Source organism: Colletotrichum navitas (genome assembly GCF_030913465.1).
Source record: "Colletotrichum navitas strain CBS 125086 chromosome Unknown LY79scaffold_274, whole genome shotgun sequence".
Lineage (NCBI taxonomy): Eukaryota > Fungi > Ascomycota > Sordariomycetes > Glomerellales > Glomerellaceae > Colletotrichum > Colletotrichum navitas.
Window position 1 is genome coordinate 3,682 of NW_026850820.1, and position 11,405 is coordinate 15,086.

At 35.7% G+C, this 11,405-nt stretch overlaps 2 protein-coding genes across 2 annotated transcripts; one reads left to right on the plus strand and one right to left on the minus strand.

The window, feature by feature from the left end:
* Positions 1-451: 451 nt before the first annotated feature.
* Positions 452-2,103, minus strand: LY79DRAFT_531161 (cytochrome P450; the record flags this gene model as incomplete). Its single annotated transcript, XM_060556235.1, has 4 exons — positions 452-882; positions 956-1,558; positions 1,631-1,695; positions 1,829-2,103. The coding sequence occupies 4 exons, from the start codon at positions 2,101-2,103 to the stop codon at positions 452-454; spliced, it is 1,374 nt and encodes a 457-aa protein (XP_060406733.1).
* Positions 2,104-4,915: 2,812 nt separating this feature from the next.
* Positions 4,916-6,762, plus strand: LY79DRAFT_531162 (4-coumarate-CoA ligase 2; the record flags this gene model as incomplete). The annotated part of the gene is made up of 3 exons (XM_060556236.1): positions 4,916-4,952; positions 5,021-6,222; positions 6,286-6,762. The coding sequence occupies 3 exons, from the start codon at positions 4,916-4,918 to the stop codon at positions 6,760-6,762; spliced, it is 1,716 nt and encodes a 571-aa protein (XP_060406734.1).
* Between the last annotated feature and the right edge of the window lie 4,643 nt (positions 6,763-11,405).

Here is an 11,405-nt window from a genome sequence, read left to right on the forward strand (position 1 = left end):
CCTCTTTCTATAACCGTAGATTACTTATTATAAAACCTAGCCTAGCTAAATATAAATAAACTAGATAAAACACCTATTCTTATGGAAGCTATATAAGTAATATACTGTATATATAGTAACTATAACTAGTAGTAGCTATATAAATCTATTATAGCTTTATAATATATCTATAGTAGTCTATATACTATATTTAATAGCTTATATTATATACATGTAATTATATCATAAAACCCTTATGATTTAGTTACCTATATCTATTTCCTTATAAATGTGTAGATATAGCCCTATATTACAGATACCTTATACTAATAACTAGTCTTAAAATCAAGAGATATTCTTATAAGCCCTGCTTGTCTGTTATTGTAGAACAATTGTTTTTGCAAAGATTACTCTAGTCCTCGATTCGCCCAAGACCAAGCCAAAGTAGTCAGATTTCCGTTATTATCCAAGCTCAACTTGCATCGATGTCTATCTCAATCTTCGATCGTCTACGCAACATCACTTCCGTAGTTGGGTTTGCGTTCAATTGAAGCCCAAGAGTCAGTGTCGCGTGTGAGGAGCCCTCTGCTATCTTCCACTCATATTTCAATAGCAGATGGACAAAGACGATTTTTATCTCGTTAGCGACGAAAAAGCGACCGGGACAGGCGTGTTGGCCATGTCCAAAACCCATTTGCTGTGGAGAGGTGCTGACGAGATGTGCCAAACTATCCTTGGTGGTATCTCTCCATTTATAAAAGCGGTACGGGTCGAATTTGAGGGGACTGTCATAGTACTCAGGGCTGAGCCGGTATCCTGTATCTGTTCCGACGCGGACGCCTTTAGGAATAAAGGTCCCATCAGAAAAGGTTACATCCTTAACAGTGAAGCGATTGAGGGTAACTGTAGAACCGCAAGCGTACCGAGCCTAATTAGCTTCTATCTTCCTTTTAAAGTAGGAACTTGGGGAAACTACCTGAAGAGATAGGTTCGAGACGTTGTGTCTCCTTGAGGACGCTATCAAGGAGTTTGAGATCATGGAGTGTTGTCTTTTTCCAACCTCGAGTCCCAATAACCTGCAAGATTTCGTTCCGTAGCTCTTCAGCCAGGCCAGGGTGCTCGGCAATCTTATACATGGTTTTGAGCAATAGATCAGTTGTCGAATGGATGGAGCTGGTAGATATGGTCATTTGAATAGAGACGGGATCGTATGGAATGCCAGCAGCCTCTTCCTCAAACCATTCAATGGCGTCGTTCATTACAGAAACCTTTTCGCCGCGAGCAATAGCTTCTTCACGGCGTTTGCGCCTCTTCTCGATAACGGGGCCAAGCAGGTCCCTGGCGCGTTGAATGGTGTTGCGAAGCTCTACGCACATAGGGTCGAATCGATTGTATATACCGCGTAGCATCTTGGGCTTTCTCTTTAAAGCCTCAGTAGCTATAAAGCCCTGTATTGTGAAGTTTTTGGTGATTTCTAGCCAATCCTTATCGCGGCACAAGACGTCGCCGAGGAAGATCCTTGACGTGACTCGAGCAATGACATCAAGGGCGACAGGTCCCATTGTATAAACCGTCCAGTCTATATATTCAAGCACTGTTAGTGGCGGAGTGATATGGTATGATGTACTTGAGTAAGCTAGGGCAACTAAACCTGTCGATGAACCTAAGTTAAGGTCTAACGCAAAGCTTGCTTCCTCGGACAAAGGCTGGGTGATTCTAGCTTGAATGTGTGTTAGTGGAAACACAATGGACTCAGCAAAGTGAGTCTCCGAATCAAACCTAAGGGGGGGGGGGGGGGGGGGGGGAGGGGGGGTGGGGACTTTGTTCCAATGTTGGTGGATGAAACTACTCACTCAGAAGTCTGGTGAGCTGCTTGCGTGCCACCCGCTGGAACAATTCGTCCTCTCGCCCAGCACCAACAAAGGGTTCGAATCCGGGCATCCCGTTATGAAAGTAATCATTTAAGAATTGAGCGAAGCTTAAGCCATCGTGGTTACGGACTTCCTGGGCCAGGCGAGCTGGCAGAATTACTTGAGTACCGACATCGTTGTTTATATAATACGGCTCGTCGGGGTGCTCCTTTCGTCCCTTATCAATCATATTACTCGCGATGGACTGGAACATCTCCCTGTCTTTCTTCGCAGAGTCAGTGTATAAAACGGCAGGTATCTTGGGTCTCTTTTTCTCAAAGAACAGAGCCAAGCCAAGCCATGTGGTCAGAGCGAGAAGCAAGCTGAGGCTCAGAAAGTGGGCATTCTGAATCCTAGCTAAGAGCTCTCGAATGGCTTGAGGAGTCGTAGAGGAGCTGAAGAGCAAAAGTGAAAAGACCATGGCTGCTGCACCGCGAGAACAATGAAGTGCGTATTTCTCTTGGGTTGTTGTCAACGTTGTTGATGTTATTAATGCTTGTATTTGCACTGGCTCACAGTGGAGGATGGGCGCCATTAAATACCTTTTAGGAGACTAGCGGATCTCGTATAGCAGAATTGGGGCAGGCCATGTTATAGTTCCCTGCGTGTAATGTACAGTCACATGAGATCACTCTGCCAGAGGCAAATTAGTAGTTGTGCCCGGACTTATGTCAAGTGACTGTGAAGATCTGAAGCTAGGGAATTCTGTCAGCTACTTGCCCTTCCAGCGTCGTTTTTGCGCGACAACTACCTTTACGGGCCATGTTCGGTGATTCGGAGCCAGATGAATCCCGATAGCTGGGACAGAGTTTATAAGACATAACTAACCCACTTGTCAGACGGGAAATGTTTCGCACTTATTAGTAGCTTACCCACCCACCCGGTGTGCAAAAAAAAGTGCACACGTCAAGGCAGTATTCACATTGGGTTGAGGGCGAAGTTTCTGAATTGGCTATTGAGGCCTGGGAGCAAAAGTTACGGCAAGAGACTATTAACAAGTGGGTAGACCAAATGCCCCAGCGACTTGAAGAAACTATTGTGAGGGAGGGCAAAATGACACAATTCTATTAGATAATGGTATAAGCATTTAAAATCACTTATTTATATGGCAGTTTTTGGATTTTGATGGTTCTATTCATAGGGGTAGGGAAAATGAGCATTTGGTGTAGGTGGGCTGAAGTGTGCACTTTCTCTTGCGCACTGGGTGCCACCCCTCTCACGCACAGCACCTACGAAAGTAATACTCTGTACAGAGTACATCCGAACATGCCAAAAACTGCGCATACCTGTGCGCTACCTGTGCAGTAGGATGTATACAGTGCCCTCTAAAAAGTCTAAAAACGTGTAAAAAGTGTTACCTAAAATCTATTAAACTTACTATCTTCTAAAAAGTCTAAAAAGGTGTAAAAAGTGTTACCTAAAATCTATTAAACTTACTATCTTCTACTTAGGATATCTTATTAACTTAGGTATATACTATATAGTAAAAGTTAGTTTATAGTAGTATAAGTTACTTGTTTAAAGTATTTTATAAGTTAAACTTTTTTTTTTTTAATTATTAAGAGAATTATAAGTACTTAAAGTAGTAGGATATTTTAGTAGCAGTTAACAGGCAGACAGATTACAGGGCAGCACTTGAGTCATTAAAGTACCTCTTGAAGTCTCTCGCTTAATCCTGCACAGACCTACGCATAGACCAGCTTACCCTTTTCCTACAGAAAAAAGAAGAAAACAGAGATATCTCTATAAGCTTAAGGTATATCTAGAATATAATTACATAAATTAACTTTTTAGAGAAATTTACCCCTAAAGACTTACTTTTAGAATAGGAGTATATATACCTAAGACTATACTAATAAAAAAGCTTTTTTTCTCTTTTTATTAACTTAGGAGTAAAAGATTTAAAGTTAGTAGATGAAGTTGGTGGTGTGGAGAATTTGTGACTTAAGAGGAGGTGGGTCAGTACTTTGAGATAGTCTGAGATGCTAAGGTTTGACCTGCAATCTGTCTGCCTGTTAACCGCTACCAATATTTTATAGAGAAGCTTCTAGGGAATAATAGGGGATAATATAGGGAAGTTAAAAAACTATCTTTTTTTATTTTAACACTTTTTGCACGTTTTTAGACTTTTTGGAGGGCACTGTATATTTAAGTTATTAACTAGTAGCGTTACAATACCTCTATTGCCTATTGATTTTGCGCATGCTCAAGGTACTAGCAATCTCTATCAATACATAATAGTACATTACAGTCTAAGCAGCCCTTTTGTGGGTTTTCTTTCTTATTTCAATTTTTAGTGAAGTCATTCCTAGATATCTTGCCTAGGGTTTGGCGGGCTCTTATTGCCCTTCAATTACTATAGTAAGGTCAAGGCAGATTAACCTTTCTAGACTCCTTCCTTTGTTGATCCTATGGAATAGAGGTATTTCTTTGATCTGTGGCCCGTCTAGGCCGTGACCTCTGCCGCCCTTGTGCTAAGGAGTAAATCTATAAAACACAGAAGGGCAATCAAAGTTATATTACCTGCTTTAACTCTGACATGGAATACGGTGTATAGTTAGGACCGAAAGCCGTCCTACTACATGTTACAGCTTTGGAAGTAGTTGTCCACCGACTGAAGAGGCTATCTGTACTTTTGCAAGTAAGTTGAGTCGTGGGTGGAGTTATAGAGCGCACAATCGTGTACAGCGAACCCCGTCCATTATGAGGTATGCCCCTTGGGGTTGACCTATGTCAGTAACGAAGTGTGCGATTATCCTTTGAGTTGAAGTTAAACTTTAACACCTGGGGGGATCCTAGGCAGTTTCCGGCGCTGGGTAGGTACGGAAACATATCCTATGGGAAATTGCTGCTTATCCTATGCGTCACTCCGAAATTTTTCTTATTTAATTGTAACATCTTTTGCCATTGCATTTGGTTTCTCAGCCTCACGTGTAAAATAGACCAAACAATAGCTTTTGCAATCCTCAAGCCTGCTCCGTTGCATCCCAAGGCGATTAGGCTTGGAGACCAGACGCGCAGCGACCATGGTTTTTTACCCTCCTTCATGGGTGCCCAAACCTCGTAAGTCTTTTCTGTTCACGTTGGTGACGAGACAACATCACGTAGCCAAGTCTAACAATATGGCACAGCCCATGAAGCGCCTGACTCAGTCCCGATCCACGAATTCATGAGAAACGGCACTTACGGACGCCAACCCTTTGAAAAATCCCGAAATCCATTTACATGTGGCCTGACCGGACGGACTTACACCCCCGCCGAGTTGTTCGTGCGCTCCGACCACCTCATGCGCACCCTCGCGCGGCGGACTGGATGGGCCCCAAACGACAACCTAACGCCGTGGGAAAAGGTCGTCGCTATCTTCTCTATCAACACGATTGACTACATGCTACCTTTGTACGCCGCACATGGGCTGAACGGTATTGTTTCCCCGGTCAATGCCGCATATACCGCTGGCGAGCTTGAGTACCAGCTCCGCAGCTCCGGCGCCCGCGTACTTTTCACCTGCGCTCCGTTGCTTGACATTGCACTTCGAGCAGTGGATGCGGTCGGGCTCGAAAGAAACAACGTATTTTTGATGCCGACGGTTGACAACGAAGCTGCTATTGCGCAGATACCTTTTCCAACTATTGAAGAGCTCATTCTCGAAGGTCAATTATTAGAGCCGCTGCAGCCGCTTAGGTGGTTGAAAGGCCAAGGCAGAAGGCAAGTGGCCTTCATAAACTACAGCAGTGGAACGTCGGGGCTCCCAAAGGCCGTCATGATCTCACATTATAACGTCATTTCCAATGTTTTGGCACACGTGGCCTATGATTCAGTCGCTCGGGAACAAAAAGGAGTTGAAACCGAGGTTGTTCTGGGTTTGGTACCTATGAGCCACATGTTTGGGCTTTTGGTGGTTTCCCACACTGCGACTTGGCGCGGCGACGAGATCATTGTGCTGCCCGGATTTGATATTGTTTCCTTCCTCAACGCCATTCAACAGTTCCGAATTGAACACCTGATGGTGGTGCCGCCTATGCTCATCTCCATATTACAGAAAAAAGAGCTATGCTCTTCGTACGACTTATCGAGCGTGCGCTTCGTTTTCTCGGGCGCAGCACCGCTAGGCGAGGAAACCATAAGCGAGTTGGCCAAGATCTACCCGAAATGGCAAGTCGGGCAGGCCTATGGCATGACGGAAACTGCGGTAATCGTATCCAACACAAGTGAGCACGATGTTGTGTCAAAATCGTCGGGGTCGTTGCTGCCAGGTGTCCGTATCAAGCTTGTAGACCTCGTGTCTGGGAAGGAGATTACCGAGTATAACATGCCGGGCGAGCTTTGGGTCCAGGTAAGATTCAAATTTGGCATAAACAGATGATCCAGGCCAAGGCGCTAAAAGCTAACAAAAAAGTCACCCTCCGTTGTCCTCGGCTACTTAAACAACGAAAAAGCCACGGCCGATACCTTCGTCTCGGACGCCCATGGCCGCTGGATCAGAACGGGCGACGAGGTATACGTAACCAAATCGCCGCAGGGCAATGAGCATATCGTTGTCGTCGACCGCATCAAGGAGCTTATTAAAGTCAATGGCTACCAGGTGGCACCGGCCGAACTTGAAGCGCACATCTTGACACATCCGGCCGTTTCCGATGTCGCAGTGATACAGGTGCCCAATGAGCGGTCGGGCGAGGTGCCCAAGGCGTACGTGGTAACGGCCCCTGAGTATAAGAACATGCCCAGTGATAAGATCGCCACGCTTGTTACCCAGCACGTTGCCGACCACAAGGCGCCATATAAATGGATTAAGGGCGGCGTGGAGACTGTAGATGCTATTCCAAAAAGTCCAAGTGGAAAAATCCTAAGGAGGTTGTTAAGGGATCGTGAATAGGAGAACCATGCAAACCTAGGGCCAGGATGTAATGTATAGATTGGTGTTTCGTCTCTATATAAGTCAAGTAACCCACTTTCAGGCCACCCAAAAATAAAGCCATTACAACTAACACCACTTTCCTCTTAATGCTATAGTAATACAGCTTTTGGCTTTACTAGGTATATCTAATACACTGGATTTATCTAGCGTATTTTTAGTATTACTAGCCTTATTTTAGGCTTACTATGTCTTTTTGTTTATTATAAACTTAATATTTAAATCTAGATAAATAGTATTGTTTTTTTAGATATAAGATTAAATCTAAATTATTTTAATAAATAAACTTAATCCTAAAGCTTTTTTACTTTTCTTAATATAGGCTATTCTATAGTAGATAAAATAAATATTGATTTCTTTATTTCTTAGATATTATAGGCCTTATAAATAGCTCTAGTACACTTATTAAGTAGTATTAATAGTATTAATACCTATAATAGTAGTAGGTAGCTTATTATTATAACCTACTAAGTTATAGGTAACTAAAGCCTTACTAAATCTAAGAAGCTAGGGTAGTCTATTTATTATACTAATAAAAGTAGAAAATTAATATATAGGCACTACTTTTATCTAGGCGCTACTTTTTATACTTCTTCTTAGCCTAAAAAAACAGTATATCTCCTTAAAGATAGTAAAAGTAGTTATACTAATACTACTATTCTACTATTCTATTTTATTATTAACTAATTAACTTATATAGCTATAAGAAATAGGCTTAATAAGTAGGTTCTTTTTATAGCTATATAAAATAGTGTCTATAAGAAGTATTATCTTTATAGCTAATGTACATGTAAAGTAAGTAGTGCATTATAGCAAGTGGCGTATGTCCTCCTTATTTCTACTATCTTTATCTTTATCCTAACTTTCCTCTATGTACAACAATAGAATCCTCTCCTTAAGAAACCTAGATTATCCTTGCACTTATAGCTATCTAAAAAGACCTAAAACTATCTATATAAAATACAGCCTCTATTTATTAGCTACCTAAATCTATACTTTATTATTAACGCGCTAGCTAATACTTATAAAGTAAAACGTATATAAATTTAATAAAGATAACTATATTAGAAGAAGAAGTAATTCTTAAAAGGGTTATTAACCTAATTAATTAAGGGTTTTCTTTATAATAAGAAGATATACAAGAAATAGCTAATTAACTTCTTAATATATATAATAAGATATATATTAGACCTTAATAAGTAAAGAACTTTATATAGTAATAACCTTAATTAAAAATATAATTCTAATATTAAATTAACTATTAGAGGGCCTTAACTAAGGATTCTATAATAATATAAGGCTAGTTTACACTTATATAAAATATAATTATAAAGTATAGTATATAAGATTATAATATCTATAATTTTAATAAGACTAGGTTCCTAATAGGAATATATTATAATGCACTTATTTAGTTATAGAATATTATAAGAAGACAGCTTAACTATCTATGTTCTAGACTACCTGTTAGGGCTTATAGATATATATATTAGTGAAGTAGATTAGGGCAGTAGATCTAGATTAATATATGTTTTAGCACTAGTTAGATCTACTTAAAAGGCTATATAATACTGTAAAGGTATTATAATACACCCCCTAGGTAAATTTACTAAATCTAAGGCGTAATACACCTAAAATAGCTCTATATAAAGGAAATTATTTTAAAATAATTAAACCTAACTATAAAAGGTTACTCTAAAAGTAGTAAACGCAAGGAATATAAAGGGAATAGTTATATAACATTATATATAGTTACTATTATAAAAGCTAAAGATTCTATTTAAGTTAATATTAAATAAGAAAAAGCTACTTAAAATAGTAGGCTTTAATTAGCTAGTTAATAGGCTAGCCTAGTGTTTACCTTCTTTAATATTATTACCTTTATCTAGGCTATTAAAAGGGCCTTCTTTTTCTTCTTATTTTCTTTCTTCTTTTTCTTTATTAATAATAATAATAATAACTATATATATTATTATTTTTTACTCTTCTTCTTTATACTATAATTTACTATAAATTACTTTAATTATTAAAGTATATATAAAGCTAACCTCTTAAATAGATAGCTTCTCAAAGAATAAAAGAAGCTAAGTGTACTTATACTATGTTATAGTTAGTAATCTAACAGTAGGGTTTCTACTAAGGATAAGCTAGGGTTAATACTTAGTTAATAGTAATATAGACTTACTAGTCTATTAATTACTTAGTAATTAGTTAGGTAGTTAATAGTTATAAAGGTAGCTTATATAGCTCTTGTTAATAAGTTACTAAGGTTAAATACTAAAAGGATATTTAGAGAATATATTATAAAGTTAATTACTAAAGAGCTATAAAAGGTAATCTATTTAATAAAATAAATATCCTTATATCTTATTATCTTATTATTAGGACTAATATCTAGATATTAGTCCTCTAGGGGCAGACTACTCTTAATATATTAGTCCTTAATTATAGACTACTTATTATTTATTAGTCCTTTATTATTATATAACTTTTCTTAGTTCTTTTACTCTAGGGGAGTTATTCTTTATAATAATATTCTTTTTAAGTACTACGCCCTTTACACCCTATCTACTAGGTAAGGCTATATTACTTATAACTTATTAAGTTATAATATTAGGTCTCTTCTCTAAAGGTCTTGCCCTTAAGACTTATATAAGTAGGTTATATCTCCTAGGTTAAAGGAGTATTAATCTTACTTCCTTATTTATTATAATACTAACACTATATTAGGTTATATAAAAAAATTAAAATTAAAGAAGACTATTATTAAGGATTATAAATATCTTACTTTACTAAAGTTTATTAAAGCTTATTCTATTATTACTAATATACCTTATACTTATTATTTTTATATAAAGGTAGCTTATTATTTTAGTAAAAGGTTATCTTATTATTAAATATATATTAAGGCTAAGAAGCCTTATAATAGTGTTTTAGTAGCTTTTACTTATAAGTGTCTTATTCTTAAAAGTATCTTATTTCTTACTAATTATATTATAGTCTAAAAGTTAAATACTTAATAAAAAGAGTTAAAACAAAAGGCTAATAAAAAGCTTATAGCTTTTTATCTAAGGCTTATAAAGATATAGTTATAAATAGCTAAGGCTATAAGTTATTTATTATAGATTTATAGAATCTAGAAGAAAATATAAAAGTACTAACAAGAGGTATTCTAGTAAGGTATATAGGAGTTAGATAAAGAGGATAATATAAGTTTTACCTTAGATTCTTATAAGTCTTAGATAGTATATAACCTATAGTCTCTTAGTGTCTTTAATAATATTAACTAGGGTTCTTATAGTTTAAGTAAAGAGTTTATAGACTTAGGTCTATTATTAGAGGTTTTACCTAGGAGCTATTATACTCCTAAGTAACTACTAAAAGTACTAGAGGTTTTTAGTAGTGTTCTAGTTAAAGGTAATCTTATAAGTTAATATTACTAAGGTAGCTATTTAATTTTTTTTAATACTTTACTAAGTTTTTTATTAGTTCTTATATATATTTTTTTACTTATAGGTTTATTATTTAACTAAGTATTATACTTTACTTTATTTAATCTTATAAGTAATAATTTATTTAACTTTATATTTTAGTTTATTTAGTTCTATAATAATATAGTTATTAGTATTTAATTCTTAAAGTACTAGTTTAAGTAATATAATATAGAAGACTAAGTGTATTTCTATTATTTCTAGTAAGTTAAGTTTATAGTTAACTAGTAAAATTTTCTTAAGGATTTTAAAAGGTCTAAGTTTTTTATAATTAAGTTTATTACTTAGTTACTTAGTCTTAATATTTTAGTAGATAAAATATACACTATCTCCCTCTTTAAAAGTTAGCCCCTTAATCCTTTTCTAGTTAGTATACTTTATTATTTATTATCTATTAAATTTAAGGTCTCTTAAGGCTAATTCTTAAAGTTCTTAGATCTTATTAAAGTTAGCTATAGCTTTTAGTGCCTATAGTCCTTATTATAGTTCCTTATATACTGTTAGTTAAAATCTATAGTTTAAGTAAAATAGTAAGTTTAAAGTACTTTCTCTAATAGTACTATTATAAGTAAATTAAGCTATAGGTAGTAGTAGTAATTAATTATCTTAGTTATAGTTAATATAATATTATAAATACTATTTAAGTATTTAGTTAATTTTTTTTATTTAGCTATTAGTTTATAAATAAAATAAGGTTAATAGCTTATAATTAGCTTCTAGTTATAAAATTAAGGATTTTTAAAACTTAGATATAAATAACTTATCTTTATTTAATATAATTTCCTTTAGTAATCTATAGTTACTAATAATATATTTTAAAAAAGTATACACTAGATCTTTTATAGTACTTAATTCTAGGTATAAAATAAAGTAAGTGTACTTTATAAGTCTATTAATAATAACTAATATACTATTATAGTAGGTTTTTATAAGTAGTTCTCTTAACTTTAGAAGTTTAATAATAAAGTCTAAAGAGATAAAGTACTATACTTCTAGTAGTACTAATAGTAGTTATATTTACTTATATAGCTTATAAAGACTATTCTTGCTTTTCTTATATATCTTATAGTTCTTAATTACTAAAGCTACTTCTTTATATATAACTTACTTATT